Genomic DNA, 27,621 nt, shown 5'->3' on the forward strand with positions numbered 1-27,621 from the left:
GTTGAAAGAAAACGTTACGATCATTTTGTCTTGTCTGAGACCAAGGCCATTGCCCTTCTGTTTGAAAACATAATGAAATTAGAAAGGGATTATTTTGCCAGAATGAAAATATGATGACACGTTTTTATGCAAATGCATTTCACTTGACAAAGAACATCGCATTTTGATTAACGGGATAGGCCAAGGGGACAGACGTTCGAGCTTGCGTTCGAGATAAAAATCAGATAAAAATTGACTTTGCAGCGGTGTTGATTTGATTAGATGTTCTCTGGAGCACGTGATTAGAGAGTTTACCGTCTTTGAGTGAAGGTAGAAGATACGAAAAACAGACTATAGTGACGAAGAACTCTAATGACGTCATTTCCTATGGTCGTGTAAGGTCCGAGATACAAAAGTTAAGCATCGGGCCTGGCGAAGAGTGTAGGCCTATAAGATCACGATTTTTATGTGCTTGAGGTAGCTTTTAATCATTTCTGGAGTCAGAGCTACCTACAGTAAAGTATTCCAGAATTGGAGGATCAAAAGTATGCGATAGCATGCATCCGGAAATTCCCATTGGTGGGTCGCTGAAAAAAGTCTATGTAGGGCCTTGGGCTGAACCTGTTTGTCAGTGAGTGAGTATGTGAGTTTGTCCAAGCTTTTTTGGACCTGGAGTCAAAATGGGTGGACCGATCGGGACGAAAGTGGGACCGTTTGATTCGTCTCCGGCGAGGTAAACTTTTGGTGCTGGCATCGGTTCGCTCGGTGCTTCGTGGCACATGCTATTCCGCTTCAAAGTTTCGGTGACACGATTTTTTTTTGTCAAGGCTACAGGTCGACCCGAGGTCACGGGCAAAGCCATACTGGCGGGACACATCGGTAACACCTTGAACCAGTTTCCAGGGGGGTCACCGTCTGCGAGGGGTGCAGGCTGCACGTGCTAGGGTCGGAAAACCGTTTTGACGTGAGGTCCTCTGGCTCAAAGAAATTTTAAGCTATCAACCTCAAAATCGGTTCAATGGTAGTCCCAGGCAAGGCCTCCAAAATAATGCACATTTCATTGGGCTATGGATCCTCCAATTCTGGCCCAAGGCAACGCACGAGCGCTGCCGGCATCTAGTCATATTCTTCATTGACTTTAGTAGGCAGTAGGCACCTATGGTACATACCTACATACTGTACGATGATTAGGATATAATACTGTCGGCCGGTGGAATCGCCGACTTACTGGAGGTTCGGTGTGCCGATGCGTCCCCAAAGCCGGTCTCGAGCACTCTGTGTATTTGATAATTCACGCACGCTTTTATACAGGATCTTTCACGCACAGCGCGATCATATAAGGAGCGTCATGCGGCAAGCGCATAAGCTTATTCGAGGAACGACGCGGAAACCTCTGCAGAACCGGTCAGTCGTTGAATTAATAACCCGGATCTGCAGCGGGCCGCACGCACCTGAACAAGGCCATACGCGCTTGTAGCAATAGTCCTTTGAACAAAGCCTTGCGACATTACCTCCCCTCCCCCATGAGCCGACAATAGGAGGCGTCAGAACAACACACGACCGAGTGAAGAAGTAGACGTCCCGAGCTGGTGGGTGACTTGCTCGCAGCGCGGAGATGTGTAGATCCTCCGGATCTTGATGTCCGAGGTCCCGGCCCATGACAGAGCCGCGCCGATGAGGTCACCGTCAGTGGACAGTGACAGAAGGCGCGGCCGGCTGGAGCGGGCGGTACTGTCGACTGCTGGCGGCCAGTGATTGTGGTGGCAACTGGCTGGAGTCGACAGCGACGGCCGTTGGTGGAGGGGACCTCTGGATGGTGCGCGAGCAGAAGTCGACGGGGACGTCTCGAGTCGATGCACTGGTACCGGACCATGGTTGTGTGGCGATTGTACTTGTAGGGCGATTTTGACCGCACTCGGGTAATGTGGTCCCGTGAATGCGACGCCGGATAATCGCCATGGAGTCAGGTACCAGTGGCGGTGTGGTTGACTCGGCGGGTACTCGACGTCCCGGCTGCCGGCCGGGCCCTTGGCCAGGCAGCGGAGACGTGAAGATCGGTCAGCCGTGTGTATTTGACAGTCCATTGTGGCCCATGAGGAGTGAGTCGGCATGCAGCAACAGGCGATGCGAGTATGATCGGCTGTCTGCAACATACAAAATCTTTCATCAATGGCACATACGTACACAAGACAAACGAACAGACATATACAAGCCTTAAAAACTATACATGATTTTTTTTTTTTATGACGATCTGGCTGAAGTGGATGCAAGTAGGTATGCATATGAAACATGTGGGGCAACACATCAAGATAGTTGCCGCCAGACCGCCATGACATTAGCCGTAAGTACATGGTGATACAACCGAAAATGAAGGTCTTGACGAGCAGCCGAAGAAATGATATAGCCAAGATGTATGTATAGGGGCTATCGACGGCATAGATTGATTACCATCGAAAAGATGAAGATAGCGGCGATAATAGCGAAGAACCAGTAGAGACCCTGCTGTAGTGTAGTTCCCAATGAAGAAGTGGTCGAAAGAAAAGAATCAAAGAGACCACTAGAGTGAATAACGGCTGTGGACTGGGCGACCGTCTCATTGCGCTGGGTGAGGGAAAGAGTCGGGGTATCTAAACAGAAAGAGACGGGTTCACAGCTTTTAATTTCGTTATAGTAAAGACACAGTCTTTCCTCGTGACAGGGGACCGACGTAACGAACTGAATTGTCACGAGGGAGCTGTCAGTGGATAAGGCCACTGCACGGGATGAAAGTGGGATATTATTGAAGGATACGGAAACCGTACCTGGAGAGCAGATGGATTTGGCTCGTATGATAATTTTGGCAGCCACTGGACATGAATGACACCCAGTGACTGAATCAATCGATTCAATACGAGGACAAATTTTGTAATGGGATATGGCAAGGGACATGTCATTGAAGCGTATGTGAATATTTACTGGGGCACTCCGAAGTAGTTTAGATTGCAAAACACCGTCCGAATTAATGTAAAGGTGGTGGTTATGAACGGCGCGAGGAAGGATATTAGGACGCTGATTCTGGATAACCGAAATGTAACTTTGAGGGATATGGCATCGAAGGGTTGTTTCGTAGTTAGTGCAGTCAACCATGAGGGGGCTAAAAATAAAATCGGTAGACAGCGGTTTGGGGGCCTGAATGTCACCCAATTGACCTGGGGTAGGCTGAGATGGAGAAGAAGCGGATTCCAGATGTGAGTCAGAAAAGTCATGGACGTTTTGGACGAGGTATGGGGATGGCAGGGATAGGGGCTGGTCATAGGTACCTAAGACATTCAGTTCAATGCCAGAATTTGTAATAACTTGATCGGATGTCGTGGTATTGACTAAACGATTGTCGATAGCTTCCGAAATGGTAATGATCGGTTGACAGGTATGCCCTGTAATCTTGTCAACACGATAGGTGGCATTGTACTGTGGGAGTAGGTACCAGCGGAAATGAAGGCAGGGATCATAATGAATGACGCCACAAAATCTAGTTTTTGCCGGAATAGAAATGCATGACGTGATGCCGGGCCATGAAAGTGATTCTTTGGTGATTTCCGGAAAGTATTCTCGCCGAGGAACACATTTGGCTCCCCAGCTGCAATACTCAAAGTTAGGGCATATCAACTTGGAAGAAATTTCAACGGAAACCGGAAAAGTATAATATTGGTGAATTGTGGTCCATTGGCAAAAGACGTCTTCAAATTTAATCCGAAGGTAATAAACATTGGCGCCACTGTCGTCCGAAAAGAACATGCAAGTCGTAGAACCTATGTTACTCAGACTAAGCTGTGCCTGTCCTGAGATAACACAGGATTGCTTACCTGTGGGCAGTGTTTGACACTGCGATATACGAGAAGATATTATTTTGAGTTCATTGCAGTCATCGTGAATAGAAGAAGCCAGAATGAGCGGTAAAAAACAAATAAGAATAACCACACTATACTTAAGCTGCATAGATTTAGGAGCGGGTGGTGTCTGTACCTGATTGGGTGAATCGGCAAATTTTGAGATTTTAGAGAAGGCTGTAGAAATCTGGCGGCGGGATGTATGGCCAGCTACAGCGCCCGTTCGTAGAGAAAGGCGGAAGCAAGAACGGACAAGACGGTAAATGCCAAAGATAATGTAGCAAATAGTACGAAGTATACTGAAAATAGCGTTACAGGCAGATCGAACGTAGATAATAACTAGACCAGAAACAACGATGATAAATCCATAAACTAAGTACTGAATGGTGTGGGGTAGGCATGAAAGATTCAACAACATTTCTTTGCAAAAAGTACAGGAGATTCTAGAACATCGAGTAGAACTGGGGATCAAAACTGAGCCAGACAAAACGTTACCATCGGGGGAAACAAACGTAAACGATAACGTGCCTTCTGTGTAACGTAGTTCAGTTGGAAGAACAAATTGGCGATCGGTATCTGAAACAGTATGGATAATTTCGAGGCCATCTTTCCTGGCGATGAAAGTTCCTGAAGTATTGAAAGTAAAAACAGGATCATAAAAAATAATTTCGGCGAAGTCATTTTGAAAGTTGGCAGTGTCTACGCTTAGAAGTTTTCTAGCGGGTGCCAAGTTGATTGGGCTTTGGTAAAAACAAGCTTTGAATGACACTAGAAGAGGGTCTTCGAATCCAAAATCATGGGAAATTTGCAGATAAGAATGGAAACTAGCAAAGCGGGTAACACAAGAGCATGAAGACTGATTATCACAGGGAAGCTTATTACAAAATGCTTCGTCGCCGTGGCAGGGCTGCGTCTCAGGACAATTGCAGACCTCTGCCTGGCGTCGGCGGTCGTCGTCTAACCGTCTGGTACAATCATAGGCAGCATGGGTCCCATTGGTTTCGAAATGCGGTTGAGAAAGAAAATGTGTCGGGGCATACAGCGTGCCTTTATGTTGAGCGAAAGTTACCCAATTAACGACGGGGCAGTCGGAGCACATTAAACAAGTTTGGTGTTCTGGGCATTGTTCCACGGCACAAATGTTGTCGGGCAGTTCCAGCACGGGAGGGTCGAAATCTCCGATTGCGCACCATTCGGTGGTACGATGATAATAACATATATGGTATAGGCCTAAAGAGAACGAGATATACTGAAGTACAATGAATAATTTTGGAAGTGGGTGCTGCATGATTGTACCACGGCTTTCTCTAAGCACCTGAAAAAGAACGGGTCTTTTAATGTTATCGGTTGAACGTACGGCGTACAAATCATTTCAAAAATTATTCAACAGATATATATGATATATCGTGAACATTGGCAACTGTAATCATTGTCGTCAGTGACGAATCATCATCTTATCCTAACGGGGATATATACAAGGGAACGCGTTCCTTAATCTAGCATGCCTTTTCATGTCCGCTCACTGGCGGAATCTATCTGGCGGCCGTATATGATGGCGCGGCCTCAGATTGTAGGCCGGCTCGTCCTGTCGGGGACCTGGGTCTACCGCAGGGGCCGCTGGAACTTGCCATAGTTCCTCTAATAGGGCTAAATTGTATTCAGGCACTTCTGGTGCCGCAAGATCTGCTTCTTCAGCAGAGCGGGGTCCTGCAGAAATCCCTGGCGTGACCGGCAGTGTAATGAGCGGGTGTGCATCAGTATTACTGCGCTGAGTGGCCTGGCCTACGGAACCACCGTCAGGTTCGCAACTGCGAGAAGGATCTTCTGAGGCTTTGAGCTGTGTGTGCTCAGTAAAACGCCTCAGCCGGTCGACGTGGACGAGCTGCACGTCGTCAGGGTTTGAGGTGTGCTGTATACGAGCATTCACGGGGCTCGTCATGTGCAGCACACGGTATGGGCCGCGGTTGACTTTTTGGAATTTGCGAGTCAAACCGGGCTTGAACTGAGGATTGTGAAGGAACACAAGGGAGTTGGGAGGAAAGGATGGGGTTTGGTCTTGTGTCGCGTGAGACTGTTCTTGTGCCAAAATAGCGGATTCGTTGTTTGCACGCACGACGGAGTGAAGAGAATCCAAATGTTTGTGAAGGACGTCGCGGTAAGAATCGATGGATGAGAACGGATCGAATGGAACCTGTGCGTCTACATCTAAAGGGAGGATCGGATCTCGGCCTGTGAAGATTTGGGCTGGAGTGTCTCCAGTCGAACGGTTTACGGAAGAACGAATCGCAAACACCATTGTCGCGGAGGCGCGGATGGAGAGAAGACTGAGCGGGCCGAGACTTGTATTCCAACTGTGGTTCTGATTCTGATTGGGGTTCGCCAGTGCCTGTGCGTTATATGCAAGGTGGTTGCACAATGAAGGACCGGTCCGCCGACCTTCTGGTATATCTAGGTCGTCGGGCGGTGCCGTCACGAAGGGGAAAGTGACGGGTATTTCATTGTAACAAAGCTTGAACGTGTACTCTCTTTATCATGATATGGAAGAAGGGAATCGGTCCCACATTATCTTCCCTCCCCCAGGGAAGCGTAGGGAACCGAAGCGATCATAACAAAGAGAGGAAACGTTTAGCTGACGGAGAAAGAAATTTCCATATGAGCGTATCACAAAATGGTATGAACAGATAAGTAAGTTTCGTGACAATTACACCTACTACCGGGCGATCCCTCCGCACTCTTGGCGGGGACCGTCCCTGGGCATCTCCATGGCCCTCGGCATCTCTGGCCGAATATCAATACAATATAATTTCAGTGAATTGACCACGATTAACGTATTTGAATGTTCATACCGACTTCAGAATATGCTCTTTTTATGCTTATAAGTGTCAAAGTGACACTGCAAAATGCAGGTAAAAATTAAGCGCATTTGCAATTTCTCCGTAAATTTTGGGGTGAGCAACCACAATGAAGCACAACAAACGACAGAACACTGACGAAAACGGATAATGAAACAGTACGGTTTTTAAAACACATCGAAGTTAAAACAAATTTCACAGCACAATTTCACTGTCACTTTTTGACGAAAATACAGCAAAAGTTCATAATGGGTGAATTTTCTTGATTTCGGTGCCAATTTCTCTTGAATTTAGCGTTGAAGTTTTTGTTTTATCTTCTCTCCTCCGAGCTTGAGTCTTTCAGCGAGGTGGTGTCCATCACTCGATGATGCTGAGGAGGACGGCGCGGGCTGATGAGCCGTGCGCTGTCGGCGGGCTCCGTAGCGAGTCCAGGGCAGCTGATGACGTTACCGCAGGGCAGATAGTCTTGCTGGGCAGAGCTACTCACTGGAGACGGTGCTGCTGGACGATGACGAGTCCAGGATGATCAGCTCCCTAGTCGATGACGCGACGTAGGGGCGATACACTGTCACGGAGCACGGACTAACCAGTCTGCGATGTCAGTGCAGATGTAGAGGCTGGGGTCCGTGGTGAGGGGCACAAGTCCCCTCGACCGCCGCTGCCACCATTGTGTCGGCCGGTGGAATCGCCGACTTACTGGAGGTTCGGTGTGCCGATGCGTCCCCAAAGCCGGTCTCGAGCACTCTGTGTATTTGATAATTCACGCACGCTTTTATACAGGATCTTTCACGCACAGCGCGATCATATAAGGAGCGTCATGCGGCAAGCGCATAAGCTTATTCGAGGAACGACGCGGAAACCTCTGCAGAACCGGTCAGTCGTTGAATTAATAACCCGGATCTGCAGCGGGCCGCACGCACCTGAACAAGGCCATACGCGCTTGTAGCAATAGTCCTTTGAACAAAGCCTTGCGACAATACCTGTAGCCGATTGTTGAATGGTGAGGTCGCGTGTCCACCCTGACCTTTATGAAAGACGAAAGATAACAGTTTGAGAGGATTCGGGAGCTACTGCTATTTTGTTTCAATTTCATCTCCCAGGGAATACGTAATTCCTCACACTGAGGGTGTTGCGAGGCTGCGATATTTTTGTACCGAACTCTTGACGTCATACGTCTGTGGCCTATCGGACCTGGAAGTGTTGTCGAGTTGCAAGATCTGGCTTGAGTATTAACCCTCGCATGTGTAGGGGGGGGGGGGGGGTCGGATGGACCCCCCCCCATGGTTTTTCGCGAATAACTCGCGTAAAAAGCGGCCGATCGCGACGAAACTTTCAGTACCCTCGCATTGATCAATTTTACACCTACCCTGAAAATTTCATGACCCTGACCCCAATGACCTTTGACCTGTGACCTCTTTTCCGAGACCATGTTTGGCCGGAATCGCGATTCCGCGTATGTCGGCTCGCATTAGCCGCGCGTTTGCAAGCTTTTCGCGGTTTCAAACGTTCAAACATGTGATTTGATGTTGCTCCCATGCATTAGGGTGGGTGTCAAGGTGACCTGAAGGTCAGGTCAGGTCATTGACCTTTGGTGACCTCGGTTCACTTTTTCGAGTTTTACATGTTTCTAGGCTAGTTTTTGGAGCTGAATTCGAATTTAGCAACCATTTGAACATTTACGAAGTAGTTTTGGTGACTTCGTAACATGTTACGAAGCTGTCAGAGGCGGTTGACACGTAATACTAATACCCGTCACGACGCCTACTGGTTGACCTGACCTGACCTGACCCGACCTGGTCTAAATGCTTAAAGACATCATCTGTGATCAAAACTAACACGATATTCGTGATCAGCACCCCGAAAAACCCCTTAGCAGCCACACTTTACGACTTTCTAACAGGCCCCGATTTTCCCGACCTTGGGTCATTGACCTGACCTGGAAGGTCAACCAATGACCTAGGACCTTAAAATTGGGTATCATCGGCTTCCTCTCGTCACGGGCAACACGCTCGTTTTTTCCGCGAAGCTCTAGCTCGATCAGGGGCCAAACGGCAAGGGGGGGGGGGTCCAACCGACCCCCCCCCCTACACATTAGAAGCTGGAAAACGCCGCACACATGCGAGGGTTAAGACTCAGGTATGACTGCTTTCAGCTCAGCCCTCAATTGCTAACACCTCCCAAGCATCCGGTAGGAAACTGACAGGGTGGCACCTGCCCCCTCCTCCCCCATCGGCCAGCGAGGGATAATTGAATGATGCATTATGGGCACGCTCGAACATGTAGGTAGCTACTACGCAATGATGCAAATTCGTTCCCCGGGCCCTGGCATGCAAGTTTAAAATTTATTGTTCTTTGACTTCACATGAACTCAGCCTGAAATCTAAATCTGACATTGACCCTGGTGATTCACCTATAAATAATTCATGGTTCACTAAACTCATCTCCGGACGTTCCGCCCCGCCGGCCCCGGCGCGGCGCTGCGCCACAGTGCCTTATGCGGCTTCCGCTGCGCTGCGCCGTGGGGCGGCTCTGGAGCGGGCGGTGTCGTCCGGGGATCCCCCGGTCCGGGACCCGCGCCGCCCAGAGGAGAGCAGAGGTGGCCGGCGCGAACTGGGGTCAGCCGGGTGGTGACCTGGAGTCACCCGAACGGAACGCACCCACGCCGCCGAGAGGAGAGCAGAGGCGGCCGGTTGGTGACCTGGGGTCACCCGGGCGGCGACATGAAGTTATCTGTATAGTCTGGACGGTGTTCCTGCGGGAGAGTCGGCAAGGGAAGTGTCGGCTGGTTTAATCTCGCAAGCTCCCAATGTTTTTTCTTCTCGGAACTTTATTCTGACAAACCTAAGGAAGAACGGAGCTAGGGCGCCCCGAAGCACTAAACACGTGCATTGGACGTTGGGGATAGCCTACCTGTGCTTAAATTTGTCAGAAATTATCTCGGGCATATTTGAAGTTATCTATAGGAGACACGTGCATTAACTGCTGCGCTTTAAATCCGTTCTTTCTTAGCTCTGTCACTTGTCACTTGTCAGACTATCGCTCAACACACGCTGGAGATAAAAGGGGTCAAATTTGACATACCTGCCTGACCTTTGATTCAAGCCGGACCCAGTGACACCAGTCCCATTTTCATGTCAGGTCAGTTCACTGACCTACGACGACATATGTGAACATCTGCACTGTCCTAAAATGTCGAACTTCGCAATGCCCTCAGTGCCAGAGGAGCTTTCACATGAGGGAGATGAAGCTTACAGCACCTACCTGGTGTCCCTAGAGGTCTCACAACTTATGCATCTCAGTTTTTCTAGGGGTCACCTGAGGCTATGGTTGATCACGTGACCTCATCATTATAGGTCAATGGTGGAACTATGGAAACTAGCATATTGTTTGCGCCAGGAATGATCTAAAGCTACCTCAAGCACTTGGAATCAGGACTTCATGCATTTCTTGTAAGGTCTGATGCCCACTTTTGAAGCATTAACCTTGCTTGACGTCATTTATGACGTCACTAGAATGAGAGGAGTTTTTGTCAATAATCATCGATCAAATTGAGCTGCGAGTCGAAAAGCCACCAGTAGGAACTAAAAGAGACATGCTGAATCGAATTCTATGCGATATTGCCTTCTTCGACGAGCTTCAACCTGAGAAGCTCTGACTTGATCTTGACCCGATGTCAAAACCTCAAGCCGTCTCACCTTAACAACAAGTATAACATTCGACTTGCCTGAGCAAGAGCATGGGGCAAAACAGCGGCTCTGTGATGCGGCTCTGTGATCATTTTTGGCGATTTTTTAAACCAAAACTGAACCCGTACCTTGGTGCACTTGACCTGACATCAGAGTTCACTGGTCGACATTAAAATCGGGTACCAGTCGCTGCGTCTCGTAACGGCGCACACGCTCGTTTTTCTGCGAGGCTTTAGCTCCATTAGGGGCGAAAACATCAGCAAATAGAAAAACGCAATCCAATGTAAGTACAGGCTCAATTTCTACGCTTCTCGTCATCAATCAATCATTCACGTTTTACTTCCAAGAGTTATCTACTGCACCTGAGCCAGAAGCCTCTGGCCCCAAAATACCTTCCTTCCTTGGATCGGCAAATAAAAATCTCGTAGAAACCTATCTCTTGAATTACACGTATGTTCGTAACGCGAACCTACAGCTGACTAGGTAACTATTATCACGACAGACTTTTTTCGAGTGTATGCCCGGTGCAAAAGAATTAACCCGCCCATGACAGGGGTATTTTCAATAGCACGGTTGACTGGAGGGGGGGGGGGCTCCTATCCTCTCCAGAGCCCCTCTCCCCAGCTCCGAAACGACAGGGTCGATTGTCGAAATTCAAACGGCGTCTGATGCCCTGAACAGTTGACAAACTGTTGAGAAAAGGTTAGTTTCATTGATCTCGATGTCTTCGATGACGTCATAGGTCAGGTCAGAGTAAAAACATCAACATTTTGGCTTGTTCACGACGTGGGCTCTGGCCGCCGGCTTACACGTCAGATCAGGCTCATCAGTTGATCTACACACTCGTTATCCGTTGATATATGTCTAAGGATATCCTGAGAGTACTGAACTTTTTTTTTTATTTTGCAAGTCAAGGCCAGGTCATCCTAGGTCATAAGATGTTATATCATACATCAGTCATGTGACAAATGTTTTATGGTCCATTTCAGGCAGATTTCGAAAACAGTGTCGTCTGTGTCATTTGAAACCAGTAGTTTCAGCTGTATATAGCCGAGGTCAGGTCACTTTCAGGTCAAAGACGGTCAAATTTTGAAGTTGAAATTTTTCAATAAAAAAATTGCCTATCATTATTCAGATGCAGTTTGAGCTCTATAACACTATGGCGCTATCTATGTTGTTGTATGATGTCAAAAAGGTATTGAAAAACTGATTTGAAAATTGAAAATGGTGAAATATTACTATAAATCGCATTTAGCTAAAACTTCATAGATTAGATCATTTTATCGTTTCTATCGTTGTATCGTTGTATCGTTTATCGTTTGAATTGTATCGTTTCTTTTTACAAAAAAAAACCTTTTGGACAAAGTTCAAGTTTTAATAATTCTAGTAATTTTCAAAATTTTGAAAATTTTGAACATCCGAGATACCTATCATTTTGATAGCCCTGTGTATTCGGAGTCCTCTGATCATGCAAAAAATTGGATCTAGCATAAATACTGATTATGTGAGGACTTATTTGTGTTATGAGGTTATCGGTGGAGCCAACAATATTTTCTTTTAGTGATTTGTTGGCTTCACCGATAATTCATAACTTGCATTTAAATACCTACTGTAACTGAGCTCTAGTAAACGATTGCCGTAGTTCAATGCTTTACATCACAATCGGCCGAACATTACGTCACTCTGACGTCATTTCCGGCTGATTTATGGTAGCTACGGCCTACGAAATTTTCCTTTGGGCACAAGGTGTCAAATTGATGCAGCCGAAGGTGCTGCAAGTTTCGTGTTGATAGGTACATCCAGCATGGGTGGATGTTTTCCAGGAACGTTGGTGGGGCAAAAAGTCGTCAAATTTACAATGTCTTGATTGTCAACTTGAATAAAATGCCTTACTGAATCAGTCCCTATAATTACATATTCACTATTTTGTATTACACAGACATTTTGAAGCTCCTCAATGCGGAAAAGATTGATTTGCAAAGTAACAAAATACTATAAATAAGCCAAAGTTGGTGGGGCAAAACGCTTATTGGTGGGGCAGAATGGCAAGTTGGTGGGGCAGCTACCCCACCAACTGTAAAGGAAGCTCCGCCCCTGACATCCAGCGGTTTAGAAGATATTGCAGAAAAGCGGGAGGGGGCTCTTTAGAGCCCCTCGCCTCAGTCATGCGCGGGTTAAAGCAAGTCGCAGCTTAACTAGGTCGGTACTCAGGCGCATGGGACTTCAGTTATTTTTATTTGAAGTTAAGCTAACAAACTCAAAATCAATAGTCACTTGTCTTCTATTTTCCCCTAGTCCTCTCCTTTAGGGCATCCTCCGCGGACAGACTCTGGTGTTTTCCGGCCGCAGTCCCGTAGACGACCTCGGGCAGTTCCGATGCAAATTAACCCTCCTCAGACAGACCGCCTGCGCAGTAAAGTAATCCTGGTCCGCGCCACCTGTCGGCGGTGCCTCGGCGGGGTGTGACGTCACCAGACGATCGGATGGCCCCGCCTCCTTCCTCCTATATAACGGAGGGTGTGTGGTGCTCTCAGCATTCAGAGATCAACCCGCTCTAGGCATCTCGAGACGTCCCTCCAACGCAGTACACCACTATGAAGCTGGTGAGTTGGGGTCGGGCTGACAATTTCAGGGGGAAAATTTGGCCGCCTGTTCTTACTTTTTTCATTTTTGCTCCTGTTTTTGCTGATTTGTTGATGGAATAGCAGTACGTTTATTGATTCATGTATCAGGCAGCAACTCTATGCACCGATTGCGTGTTAATTAGTGACGACTAACGAGTGTTTTGTGCGATCCACAGACGCTATTGTTTGCGCTGCTGGTGGCCGGGATGGCCCTGTGCTCCGCGGCCGCCCTGTGGGAGCCGGAGACCGGTGACCTGGACGTAGTCCCGGTCACAGACGACCTGGAAGGCGGTGACCTGGGCGGGGATGACCTGGAGGGTGCCGAGACACACTACCGGTCCTACTACTACCGGCCGAGATACTACAGGTAGGCTGCAAAAATAACGTCCCCTGCAGGGCATTGCAGGGCGGTTAATTGACGCCCTTAAATAAATCTAAAATAGTAAATTAACGTTTATGTGCAGGTTTCATAAGACGTAAAGCAGACTGATCTTTCAAGTCGGTAGGTTGAACCGAAGATCCATTCGTAAGTGATCCATAGGAAAAATTGAATAACAAGTCGATAAATACTTCATCGCATTTTTTTAATGGCCCAAGGCATAATCAGCTTACTTGAATTCATTCTGAGTTATCCAATCAATTAGGTGTATGTTAGGTAAGTAAGTATCTCTTTTTACCCCGGAGAGTTCCGTGTGAATGGTCGACAATTTACGGCATTGCATCATTCATTTATTGACATGTGTCTTCCTCGTTTTATTTTCAGGAGCTACTACAAGCCCCGCTACTACAGGCGTCGCTACTACAAGCCTCGCTACTATGGAGGACACTACTGGTAAATTTATGGCGGGCGGTTCTTAACCACACGCCTGTCTGGAGTGGCGCCCAAATCCAGGCTGACGGCGTCACATTTGACGCCGTCCCGACCCTCCTTCTGTGACGACCGGTGTCACGCTGTGAAGGAGCCGACATCAGTCCATGTCTCGAGGAGTTCTCTGAGAGGACGCTCCGTATCATTCACCCAATACTCATGCATTGTTGATTTGTCTGTTGCTTTTGAATTGTGACTTGTTCAACATCTTTTGTAATATACGGAGGAAGTGATGCTGTTTTTTTCCTGCGCCGAGATATCCCTTTTATAGCATTATCGTAGCCGTGCAGAAAAACATTGTACGTGATCTTTCCTGCCATGAAAATACGACATAGGTACTATAGTTCAGCAGAGCCAGAGACAAAGAGAAGGAGAGACAGATATAACGTTTTATCCCGCACCATAGACAGTGGTTACAATTGCTTCACGTGCAAAGAGAGAAAATTATCAGATGTGGTGTACTACTGATTTGTTAAGTGTCTAGACGATTAACAAACTGTTAAACGTGTAGTAGACGTTTCGTCTAGTCTGAAATCTATATTACTATTTGAGGAGGGTGCGTCTGTCCGTTACCGAGGTCCCGACTTGGTCGTGCTTTGCGTGGACTACAGGCCAGACCGTTGCACCTAGCCCGGTGAAATTTGCACAACTTATAGATCAAGGATGTGCGACGTGCCTTTGAGGGGTCTCAGCTCGATCGGATTGATAGGGAGCGCGTGGCGCGTGCCCAAAAAGTGCAAATTCGCGTCATAGACTTTACATGTATAAATCGGCGTGCGAAATCGGGCGAAAACGGCAAATTTTGGCCGACACGGGTCCGGTCCCCGTGCAATATCTTGGTGACCAGGGGTCCGACCGGCACGGGAAAAACAGCATCGTGTAGATAATTGAACGGGCTATTGAATGGTGTGCAATGCAGAGGATAGCACGCGCCACGTGCACCGGAGAGGGCACTTTTATTTGAAAAATTGCGGTTTTTGAGGGATTTTGGAATTAATTTTATTTTTAGGTGACCGTTAAATGGAGCGAGTTGAATCAACGCCTATTTGCAAGAGAAAGGTACCGCCTCTCATATAAAAATTGTGAAAAGCTGATTGATCCAAATCAAGGTGGTGCAAATCACAGGAGAAAATGGTGTTTGTCAATTTTGTGCCACTTTATTAATCACACGGGGTTTGCTGCATGACCTGATACCTTTGGCAATTGAATATGGTACCATTGGATAGAGCATTCAATTCTGTCCAATATTCACTCTTCATTTTTGCATGATTAGCAACAGTATCCTTAAAAATGTAAATGTTCCAAACCATTACATTGTCATTTTTAGCGAAATTCATCGATGGCCCTCAAAAGACTTCCCTCCAGTTTTCGAATCATTCTAAAGTAGAATGCATGATAATACGACACGGGCACCTCGATGCGATGTATCTTTTTGTTTTCTTACAAAATGCTTGGCCGTCAAAAAGCAATCGAACGAAATGGATATCTACCAACCAAATCGACACAGACCAACCCAATACCCACGGGTCAAAAATCCCCCCTTCGCGTTGCGGAGCACGCGGGTAACCCTAGTATGTCCTATTTCTTATATAGAATGTAGATTTTAGCTTTAAGCGCCCAGAAGATATCGGCGGTACGGAATAAAATTATTAAACCGCTCGTAGATAGGTAGACAAATCTTTTAAACGTCTCACCTATCGGCTCGACGTTTAAAAGATTTGTTCTACCTACTCGCGGTTTAATATTATAGAAAACAGTCCAGACAACGTAATGTCTGAACTTGTAAACACTGTGGCCCTGGTGGCGCAGTCGGTTAAGGCGAAAGTTAGCGCGTACATTCACGATAAACTACCGCGGGTCGGCTTGTAACTGTTGGATGTGTGATCGTACATGTTACTTGTGTCCAGCTTCTATAATCCAGATATGAACATTCCATCATATCCCGTTGGCGTGTTTGGCAGTTATGGTAAGACGCCGCAAGGAGTATGAGCACACGCGACGGGAACGTACGACCATTAAACAGCCAAAAGGTGAGGTTCGTACGCAATGATGGAGCGGACGAGTGGAAAGTGACTATGTAATTAACGATAGGGTATCCTATTTCCCCGTTTCTACCGTTTCGCGGGCGTCGTCCCCGGCTGTGTCACCGGGTGTGGGGTAGGCTCCCACTTCAGCCGTAGCCTGAGGGGTGGGGTACAGGGGCTAGACGGAGATCGAGCCCTCCTGTAATTGGGACAAGATAAGAGCCCGTTGGAGGGAGGCCTGAATAAAAAAAAAATGACAGGTTCATTGAAAATTAAGTCCCTAAAACAATTAAACAAGAAGCGGAAAGTGATGTTTCATTGTGTTTCATTCACTGCGCAGTGCGCATACTGGTGAAAATAACTTGAGACGGTCAAATGGCAGAAATGTCTACCAGACGTTTAACAGTTTGTTAATTGTCTAGACGTTTAACAAATCAGTTACACTATAGCTGATAATTTTCTCTCTTTGCACGTGAAGCAAGTGTTAACACTGTCTACGGTGCGGGGTATGGTATCATTATAGCAGAGGTCCGTGAAGTATCGAGGCGTGCCCGTTGTGGGTGATTGACCTGTATCTAGGCATGCATGCAGTCCGTTGCATGGGGCTGTGCTTGCAGATTTATAAAAATGGAAGGCTGGTTAGAGTTATTTGCTCTTGCGAGTCAAGTTGAACCATGGCAGTGGCGTCGCTCAGAAGATACAGAAGCCGGGAAAAATCGGCGGTATCGTCTGAAAATACAACAAATCTCGCTTAAACATAGCTTTAACCCTATTCCTGGTGGGCTCCGCCGGGACAAGAAACTGGCGGGGGGGGGGGGCCGATTCGGCCCCCCCCTTTAGATCTCAAAAACTACACATCGCAGCGACAAACGGTAAACGGCATCGGATACGCACGGTCAAGATCTACAATTTTTACTAAGGTCATTTTCAGGTCAGGTCAAAGATGACGTCACAGGGGTCGAAAAAGTCAAAATGGCGGCGCTAGATATGGAGAGAGTTTTTTCTCGAATAACTTTCGAATTAGTCAAGATAGGAACAAACTAAGGGCATCATCGTGATCCTCTCGTCAATTTGCATCGAATGATATATATGTTGACCTCGAAAGGTCAAGGTCAAAGGTTGACCTCAGGTCACGTGACCTCGAGGTCATCATGTATATCATTCGATGCGTCTTGACGAGCTGAACACAATGAGACCATCCACGCGTCTGTATCTTGTTCCTGTACGGAGTTATTGGCCAAAAACCTTTGGTGACCTTTGATGACGTCACATGACCTCACAGCTGCCCAACAGCAAAACAGACCTCAAGGTAGTGAAGGTTGATCGTATATGAAGTCATGTATGGTATATGGGGCCATTCCGACCCGTTTTAGTGGTAAAAACAGGGAGTTGATTTTTCCCCCATTGACTTATAATGGGGAGGTCGCGACACTGACCTGACCTTAGGTCACCAATATCAAAATTCCGAGATATACAAATTGCACATACTGGTACCCTAACTAAAGCCTGAAGAGAAGAAATTGATCGGTCAAAACCTCTAGCTCTGGCGTGATTGCAAACTTTTCTGAGGTAGGGTCACCAAACCGCCTCTGGTGACCTGACCTGAGGTCAGATCAACTCAAAATTTTCAGACATGTTGCGTAGAAGCCTTTTAGGAAAAGTCAGAAAATTTGAGCTTCCTAGCTCAACGCGTTTGGGAGAAATAACCAAAAAACCTCAGGGGGGGGGGCTCCTGAGGCCCCCCCCGCCAGGAATAGGGTTTTAACTCACGCGGACGCTTTGCTTTTGACTAGAACTTTATGCTACACATCACCAGAATCGGGAAAATTTTCGTGACTTACCAGTCATCTCCATCACGTTTTGAATGCTGTACGCACTGCAAACTGGGCCATCACTCCAATGATGATGGAAGCATGTATGGAAGTATGTAGGTAAGCGACCAGTACCACGAATAGTTACAACTTAATGTTTTTTAAGTTTTAACTGCATCGTAAAGTAAGCATCTAAGCATCATAATTAACTATTGTACCTAACGAGTCATGTCAACTATCTTGCTAACAGCAGAGGTAGCTTGGAATGTTTGTCTCAGTTGGCATTGTATTTTCCTTTGAATTCGAGCGGTGCCGAGACATAAGGCTATGAAAGGCGCCATGGTGCGAAGCCAGGCCGGGCCGGGTCGGGCCGCTGATATATGCTGAACATTTTTTCCATTAAATCACAGATTACGCACTTGCTCAAAGCTTGTAAGCTAGAATGTTCCGCATTTATTTCAGATACACGTTGGTGAATACATGAAAACACTTTTTTGAAATGAAAACACAAACACACAGGGACTATCCCACCTTCTAAAATGTTGTTAAAACCAGTTAAATTGTGCCCGACTTTATAGATTGGATGACCAGGAACACGGTTCTGGCATCTATTTTTCATTAAACATCTTAGGCTTCCCATATTCAAAACACAAACTTTCAAATATGTCACGTCACAGCCCAAAATTACCTCCTTCCCCAGGCCACATTACTGTCATAAAGCTGATTCTTTTTACTCTGTAGGCACCACAACAAAGTTCAGACCAAGTTTTAAGCGATTTTTCAACGAACAAACCCATTTAAATCAGAATGACTAAACGAGGTGACGTCACACTAACGGTCGCTCCATGTTGAAGATAGGGCCTTGTACAAGGCCCATTTTCAAATGAAGGGAACGAATTTCTTCAACACCAAGAGGCCGCGGGGGTTGCAACCTAGATAGATAGTGGTTTCTGAACCTCGCCGCAAACTTGGCTATCTCAACTCAAACCCCATGTTAAAGGTGGGATAGTCCCTTTAAGATATTTTACAAGAATGTTTGTTACTTCAAACATGCAAACCCTTCTCCGAGGGGGAGCAAAATAAATGCCTCTCCCTGTTCTTTAAAAGGATCTTCCCACCTTCAAAAAGCTAATGAATTGGTACGAAAGTGATGTCGCTCTGTTCAGAAAGAGCGAAAACGAGTATCTACCAAATTTCACCGAAAAAATATTCACCGCTTTTAAGATATTATATTTTAACTTTTGTTTACTTTTAGGATCACCGCTCCGCTGTTCCTATGGCGACTTTATTTGGAAGCAATAGTTTGGCAACTGAAAGTGCAGCACTTGTTGCGCGCAAAGCAGCATATACCACCGCGTGAGCCTGGGGCATTCCACGATAGATCGTACCACTTTTTTCCAATTTGACACCCTCATCTCTCGGAATTTGACGAGAATTGGTCCCAGGGGTAATCAGGGGCTCTGAATCCACCTGTAACAATTTCAGGCTTATCAGATAAGTATTTTTTGAGTTATGGTGTATGACATTTTTTGGATCTTGCTTTGCAGCGCTAAGTTTGGCGGGCTCTAACTCTAAGACGGATTATTCAAATGCCAAATGTTATTTAGCATTGAACTTGCAATGAAAAAGAGATTAATATGTATTTTTGAAATTTTGAAAAATACGCTATTTTTGATATATGTATGACGCATCGATTTTTCTTTCATTTGTATTTTTTGGACCTTGGGACCAAATTTTTCGGAATTTTTATTTCTGTAAAAAAATATTTGGCTCATTGCGAAGACGTATGCAAAAAATTAGGAAGGTGTTCTTTCTATAAATGTAGGTATTTATTTTACGTCACGTTAACGGTTTCGAATAGTGATTTCGGGAGGGGAGCTTACAAATGGCGTGATAAAGCTGCCTAGTGACATCACGGGTTACTGAAATTTCAATTGATGTCTGATTTATCTAAAAAAATGTAAAGAGGGTTAATCCAACCCTCTTTCCTATAAGTGCGAGAGTGAAAAAGGCTGTTTGGTTCTGACATTGTTTTGGACGCCAATGACCATAGCTGTCCGAGATGAAAGTTACAGGACGCATACATGGTGTCCTCCAGAGGTCTCACAACTTGTATATCTGGGAATTTTTTAAGGTCTCATGAGGTCAGGTCGGTCACGTGACATCACTGTTATGTTACCATTCTGCGAATGGTAACATAAAACTTTTCATTGTCCCATCACGTCCAGGAGCGACATATTCATAAAATAGCGACGAAGAGTGAAGTCAGAAGATAAAAGTCAGAGTGCAAAAGACGACGCAAACATAGGCATTAGATCTGTCATATCGTACCAGTCTCTCACTTCTGAAAAAGTCGTGAGCCACGCTGTTGAGCGCGGCTCACAAGAGTGCTGATTCACAGTCGGTATGCGTAAGTCATTCGTCCCCGGTTGGCCGAACCTCATCCTTTGGTGTTCGGATACCTGCCTGTAGCTGAGCGGGGGCCGGGAGGCCGGCAGACACATCCTAATCCTTGGCTGGCCTCGCCGCCTCGTAGGGTCAACGCCCTGATCAACCCCACTGATCAGCACAAGACTAAACCTTGTTCATCACAAGGGTGATGATAAACCTAGGTCACGGTCACACCCAAGGTCACCATCCGGTTGCCCTCAGGTTACCGCTCAGCTGACCCCAGGGGCCAGGGCCCTGTTTGCTCGCATTGTCGCTACCTGATGCTACCATGGTATTCGCGCTCGGTTTCCATGGAAGTGTAAGCAGAATTGTCAATTTTTGCTTGCGTTTCCATATAAACCGATCGCCAATACTCAGGCAGGGTCAGGTATGGCGTCATGTGCTGAAACAACAGGGCCTTATGATGTCTAATCACCGACCTAATGTGCTGAAACAGGGCCTAATCATCGACAGTCCGTCTCTGCTCTCCTCTCAGCGACGCGGGTCCCGTTCGGGTGACTCCAGGTCACCACCCGGCTGACCCCAGTAGTCGCGCCGGCCGCCTGTGCTCTCCTCTGGGCGGCGCGGGTCCCGGACCGGGGATCCCCGGACGACACCGCCCGCTCCAGAGCCGTCCCACGGCGCAGCGCAGCGCTGACTGATTATGGCGCAGCTCTGGAACCGCCGTTCTGCGACGGGCCGGGTGAGCCGTATTCGGGACTGTGGCGACGCGGCTGGCGCAGTGGGATTTCCGAACTATGTTTTGAATATATGCGGGAGAGAGTGCGGTGTTGAGAATGTACAGTCCGAGCATCGAAGTAGTTCAGTGATTTAATTATTTTGATTGCTTGCATATTCCCACGAATTGGGGTCGCATACAATGCTACCATTTTTGATCATACCATCCGTTGACCATTTCTACTTTCTAGCTACCAGCAACCACGCTTCGGAGGCTAGGCCTTAAGTCACCAATAAAATAATATAAGAAACACAATAAAAAAAAACTAAGTGGCCGGATGGGCGCCTATAGTAGTCTATAATTTATAGTTGGCATTCATCAAATCTCAACCCTCGCCGGTATAGGTCATTCTGCACCCTTCAACGCTCAGTGTCCATGTGGTATGATCTTCCTCATATTTAACCCTCGCCCATGTAGGGGGGGGGGGGTTGGTGCAACCCCCCCTGAGGTTTTTCGGAAATAGTGCAAAAACGGCGGCGCGCAGCGCCGCCAAATTTTGGGTACCTTATGGGGCAAACCTTGCGCATCTTTTGATAAAAAAAAAAATTTGACCGGGTCATGTCAGGTCACGGAGTTATGACGTCACAAAGGGAACAGCCTCCGGCCGGATTTTCACAAACTGAGTGCCAACGCCCGAGGTTTCCTGCCGGTGGTACGGACATCGGTTGATGGATCGTGATGAAACTTCCCATGCATGTTGGGGCAAGTATTGGCTATCATATGGTATAAGAAACTTGACCGGGTCAGGTCAGGTCACGGAGCTATGACGTCACAAGAGGAACAGCGTCCGGTACTATTTTTGAAAAGCGTCCGAACCACTATTTTGCTAACTCTTGTCACCTCAATGGGAATATGCAGCAATATTAGCTTCTATAGGGAGCAAATGGACCTTCCAAATCCAAAAATACAATCAGATTTCAAAAATTTAAATTTTGATTTTTCGAATTTCTGTCGCCGACTGTGACCTTGCCGACTTCCGGCGCTCCCAACGCGCCATTTTTAGAGATAGGGAAACGAAATACATACCAAACGATAGAGAATTGATCAAGGAACACGATAGTGAAGGTTTCAAGTCGATATCACCCACCGTTTTGCCGCAATCGCCGCGGAAAGTTGAAAAAGTCTATTTTTCCGAAAATTTGACCTTTGACCGGTCAAAAGTAGGTCAAATGTTGACCTAGGACCAAAAAATATACCACCAATCGCGAGATCTCGGCGAGAGCAATCCGTTGGTCTTTTCCGCTAAGCTCTACGACGCTCCGTTTTCAAACGCCAAGGGGGGGGTCGCACCAACCCCCCCCCCCCTGCATGGGCGAAGGTGGCAGATCGCCGTTTACGGGCGAGGGTTAACCCATGCCTATATAACTGAGCTTGGGTTTCGCAGAATAATAAAAAAAATCGAACGAGCTTCACGAAACGAAAACGCGATGATACCCAAGTTAAAAGTCTCAGGTCAACTGTTGACCTCACAGGTCAGGTCAGTGACCTTCATCATTTTCCAGCGTGGGGTCAAGCCAACCAACCAGTAGCATTGGGGACAACTATACAACACACTTGGGCGAGCCAGCCGTTTACTTGGCATGTTGCATAACGCCCTTGCCGCAGGCAAACACAATGCATTTTGCAGAGCTATGCGTGACTTGCACTTCTGTAGTAACCGAATACCTACATTGAATTTGGATTGAAACGCTGCCGGATCAGGCAATGTGGTCCTCACATCACAGTCCCGTGTTCACAATGCGATGAGCGGGCCGGACGTGATAGCATCATTCACCGGTGACATCGTGCATATATGCATCGCATGGCTTATAGCACATGGTCACCCACACACTGCACATATACCGAGCGGTCTGCAACGGAAGACGGTCGCCTACAACGCCTGTTGCACAGATCGGGGTACGGTAGGTAACGTGTGGCCAACTGTTGGAAGTCAACCCGCCTGACTCTCGACAACAGATACAAACATCCACAGCGGATTCAAATACTCTACCTAAAATATATAAACGTGCCAGATGTTTAGGACTGCGTTGCTGCATTGTTGCATAGACTGCTTGGAGCCAAGTGGTTCCAAGCTACTCTGGATTGATGGTTTTTTATCCACGCGGCCAGTGCGATGGACGATGGAACATGCTTTGTATGGTATGGCTTATTAGTTATTTGAATGGGTAACCAAAACCACTAAAGGAAAGCTTTGATTTTTTTTAGTCGGACCTCTCTCCAACGGGCTCATGTCCCAATTATAGGAGAGAGCACCTGCTCCTCCCTCCGTCCTATTCCCCACCCCCCAGGCTACGGCTGAAGTGGGAGCCTACCCCACACCTGGTGAAGCAGCCGGGGACGACGCCCGCGGAACGGGCGGAACCGGGAATCGAACCCGAAACCCGGCACCGCCCGCACCGACTGCGCCACCAGGGCCGACTTATAAATTACAGGGCCAGGGAGCTTTTCAAAGTGACCTTTTCAAATCATTCCGTAGCGTTATTTTTTAAAAGGCGTGAAGATGCAAGAATCAGAAACGGGGATGCATCTTTCGACTTTCACCTGCAAGTTAGGTAGTGTGAAACACATATCGAGCTGCCATGCACCTTTTGTTGAATGGTGTTCAGCGCGATAAAAGTTAAGCAAAAAAAAAAAAAAGACTGATCCGCTGCACAATACGTACTACGTATTCCCAATCAACCGAATCTAATGCTACCACGTTTACTTTATTTAAAAACACTAGCATTGATAAATATTTTTCGATGAACACATTTTTCATGCGTGATGATGACTCTCGCTTTTGACGAGAAAGCTCTCGTTTGGATTCCCCAGCTGCCGTCGATGACTGCCACACCACTTCCAGGTGACCTCGAACATTCCAAGGGACTGAGCACTGCGCAGCAAGCATACGCTTTGTCCCGCGGAGAAGATGTAAATGCCGATGCCAGGATGTGGCTGCGGAATGAGGCATCTCACATCTTGTGCAACCGGTTATTCCCTGCGTTCCTACCTTGACCGTCACCGGTCAAGGTAATCGGACTTCTGGACACAGCATGCTGACAAAGCAACTTAGCTATTATGATAATGCCCCGATCACGTCATGCCGACTATAAATTCTGTAACATGCGCAACGGAAGGGCTCCGAGAACTGCGCCCAGTGGAGGGGGGAGGAGGGGGGGGGGGGTGACGAGTGTCGCCCTCTAACATCTCAGCTCCTATAGACTGTTAAAAAAGTCAGCGGCTGATTTTCTTATTTCTTTTAAATACACAACACATAATTTTAGCAGCATAAATTGAGAATCTCCAGTTAATCCAGCCATAATAATGGTAATCAGACCTCTGCTAGGAGTAAGACGTCTTCCGGTTGAGGCAGACAACAAGTCACCAGCCACCAGGCCGGTTCCGCAACTGGCTGCCGTTCACCTCTGTACGACAGGCAGGCTTGGGACGCATTCCTTGAGCCAGCGGCTCCAGAACTGATTTGCTAAGGCCCGACTCTGAAGCCAGATTCTCCTGCAACTAATGCCGACATTACAGTGACCAATCCCGGTGGTAGCTGGATCGCTGGACGTCCAAGAAGTGCAGCTGCATGGTGTGAGTGCCTTTAGACTGTCAGTCTCTGTTGGACGTGTGCTAAAGGGCGGCTGTTGAGCACAGCTTCCACGCTGCAGCACTTCTTCAGTCGCCAGGAGCTGGCCCAGAGCCGCTCTCAGATAAGCTCATTCAAGGTCACCTGAGGTCACATTCAAAACCCGGGTCACGAAATCGCATACGGCGCTTTGGCTCGTCGTCGTGCCATCTTCGTCTCTATTGGCCCAGTAGGTGCTGAGTTATAGAACGGCTGCCATAGACGATTGAGTCGTCTCGTAACAGCCGTCCTACCTGGACATTGTCTAAACTAAGTCTCATAGACGAAAACGTCCAGTTGACCCCTCAAGGTCATTTGAGGTCACCAAATGCAAAGTGTCTGTTAAAATCGAATTCGGCCAATCGACTGATAGTATTAATTCCGCCCTTGATCAGCCTAGTGGCTGAGTTCTAGGATTGATGCCAAGTGCCACTAATAAAAACTTTCAGGTGGTCACTCAAGATCAAGATTTTTGTCTCGATTAGCCCAGTAGCTGCTGAGCTTCAAGGCTCTATATAGAGCTGAGCTTACGGATAGCTTCAGCTTGCCAAAACTTTGAGTTGACCCTTTAAAAGCGGCCGGATCCGGGGGGAGGGCTCGTCCCCTTTCTAACTCAATAAATAAGGGAGCTACGGGAACAAAAGCGATACCATACGAAAGGCCTTTACGAGACGATTCTTAACCCGCGCCGGGCCGGTGCTCCGCGACTTCCGCACCGGGCTGGGGGAGGGGGGGGGGGGTCTGAATGTTGCGGGAGCCAATCACACTCTAACTCGATGCTTCACTATATTATCGGCAGAGGCCAAAACAAGAACAACGGCGCTTACCACTCATCACCGCAGTCCGTCTGCCTCTCTTGGCCGCCGCCCGTCCAGCCAGGGCCAGCCGCTGACCCCGCCCCAGGGCCACGCGGCAGGGGCGATTACGTGACAAAAGATCGTAAGACAAAAGATCGTATGGAAAAAGATCGTACGAAAATTATCGTAAGATAAAGATCGTATGTTGTAAAAGATCGTACGGTAAAAAGATCGTAAGCAAAAGATCGTAAAGCAATTGATCGTATGCAAAAGATCGTACGAAAATGATCGTAAGATAAAGATCGTATGTTGTAAAAGATCGTACGACAAAAAGATCGTACGACAAAAAGATCGTAAGCAAAAGATCGTAAAGCAATTGATCGTATGAAAAAGATCGTAGGAAAATGATCGTAAGATAAATATCGTATGTCGCAAAAGATCGTACGACCAAGGATCGTAAGCAAAAGATCGTAAAGCAATGAATCGTATCGTAGGAAAATGATCGTAAGATAAAGATCGTATGTTGTAAAAGATCGTTCGACAAAAGATCGTAACGTTACGTTCGTAAAGTAAATAATCGTATAGAATAGTGTTGTTACGAGCGAGCGAGCGCAGCGAGCGAAGCGAAGTCTTTTGAATATAACGGGAAAATCTCAGTATGAGCGGCCCGGCCCGGCCCGGCCCGGCCTGTAACGCTTTTGACAGGCTTATATCTCAGCAACCGCTGAACCGATTGGCCTGCGGTCTTTTTTGCTGGGTAGCCCCATCCCTTCTTCCCCGTAATTGACTACTTTTGATACATCTCAGTGGCCGTCGTGGCACGTGCCACGTGAGAAGTCAAGGGTGTTCAAGCAGTTTTGCAAAAGTAATGATTTTGAGAGGCCCATATATCTCAGCAGCGGCTTGAGCGATTGTCTTGCGGTAATTTTTATAGAGTAGCTGCATCCCTTCTACCAAAGGTCGGATACCCTTGATCTATGTGAGTGACCCCCAATGCACGTGCAAAATACAAAAAGAAGAGGTGCCAAATTTGTTCCCATTTCAGTAACTCGGTAATTACTGGGGCAATTTCGAACCAATGATGGACAATTGACATCTTTAACCGGCCTTCGATAACAATGACTCCTATAACTAGGATTGGATTGAAACCAGGATCCTATAACTAGGAGAATTGCGACTTCGATAGTGATAACGCGATAAACATCTGTTGATGACTCGTAAAGCGAAGTTGATGACTCGTAAAGCGATGACGATTCAATATGAAAATGTAACAGTGCGAAGGAAAAAGTATTTTTAACGCCGTTTACTTCAGCCGCTTAAGCAACATTGTAACCTTCCAGGCGGTGGGGGGTGGGGGGGGGAACATGGGTTTAGTTGTATTCACTTCAAATAGGTACATGAAAACGGCAGCACATACATTCATTTATTCGGCACATATACAACGCGTTGCTTTTAGGTGTCATTGAGCCATCTAAGCTCTGAAGTAACATCAATGTATGGTCGAGCTTACGACGGCCACTTACTACGCGAACACAGAAATTGATAAGCTTTGTATGCGCTGGAGTTGGGCTGCACCATGTGAATACCATATTTTGACTGTACGATCTTTATCTCATACGATCATTTGGCGTACGATCATTTTCCTTGACGATCCGATAGGCGTTATCACAAGTGTATTCGCGGCCATTGGGGCGACGTAAGAAAAGAAGAAAACAACTGGCCCCAAGAACTTTAGATTATCAGTTAGCATGCACCTTTTCCTTGATATGTAGAGAATTTACCATTAATTGTTAGAGAAAATTGCATTTAAAATCTTCCATTTATGCTTTTTTCATCGTTTGCACAGTATGTTCTTTTACTAAGCTAGAAACACTAATTAGAAATAGTTCCCGCATCATCAAGAACAATAGGGAAGGCTTGAAGTGAATACAATAATCTAAACGGTTTTGTAGGTAATTCATGTGAAGACACTTCTAAAATTGCCTGTAGAAATATTAAAGGCAAAAGTTCAACTTTTTCACAAGACGGATGGCTATAAACCTATTCAACGTGTGACAACTCAGCCGGTATTTCGTCGCCTACAGCCCAGCTCTCCCTAGTGACCGATAGAGGCGCTGCTATCGATGTCCGCCCGTGCCGCCTAACGCTTTAGCGAATACGATCTTTTGTCCATACGAGCATTATGTCGTACGATCTTTATCCATTACGACTTTTTGGCATACGATCATTTTCCTTGACGATCTTTAGCGAATACGATCTTTTGTCCATACGATCATTATGTCGTACGATCTTTATCCATTACGACTTTTTGGCATACGATCATTTTCCTTGACGATCT

The 27,621-nt window shown here is 46.9% G+C and overlaps 1 protein-coding gene across 1 annotated transcript; it reads right to left on the minus strand.

Annotated features, from left to right (window-relative positions):
- Positions 1–1,210: 1,210 nt before the first annotated feature.
- LOC122393314 lies at positions 1,211–4,500 on the minus strand. Its single transcript, XM_043389234.1, has 2 exons — positions 2,428–4,500; positions 1,211–2,123 (listed from the first exon to the last, which is right to left on the minus strand). The coding sequence occupies exons 1-2, from the start codon at positions 4,261–4,263 to the stop codon at positions 1,524–1,526; spliced, it is 2,436 nt and encodes an 811-aa protein (XP_043245169.1). The 5' UTR covers positions 4,264–4,500; the 3' UTR covers positions 1,211–1,523.
- Between the last annotated feature and the right edge of the window lie 23,121 nt (positions 4,501–27,621).

The sequence above is a fragment of the Amphibalanus amphitrite genome, unplaced genomic scaffold, assembly GCF_019059575.1.
Source record: "Amphibalanus amphitrite isolate SeventyFive unplaced genomic scaffold, NRLGWU_Aamphi_draft 000024F_arrow, whole genome shotgun sequence".
Taxonomy (NCBI): Eukaryota; Metazoa; Arthropoda; class Thecostraca; order Balanomorpha; family Balanidae; genus Amphibalanus; species Amphibalanus amphitrite.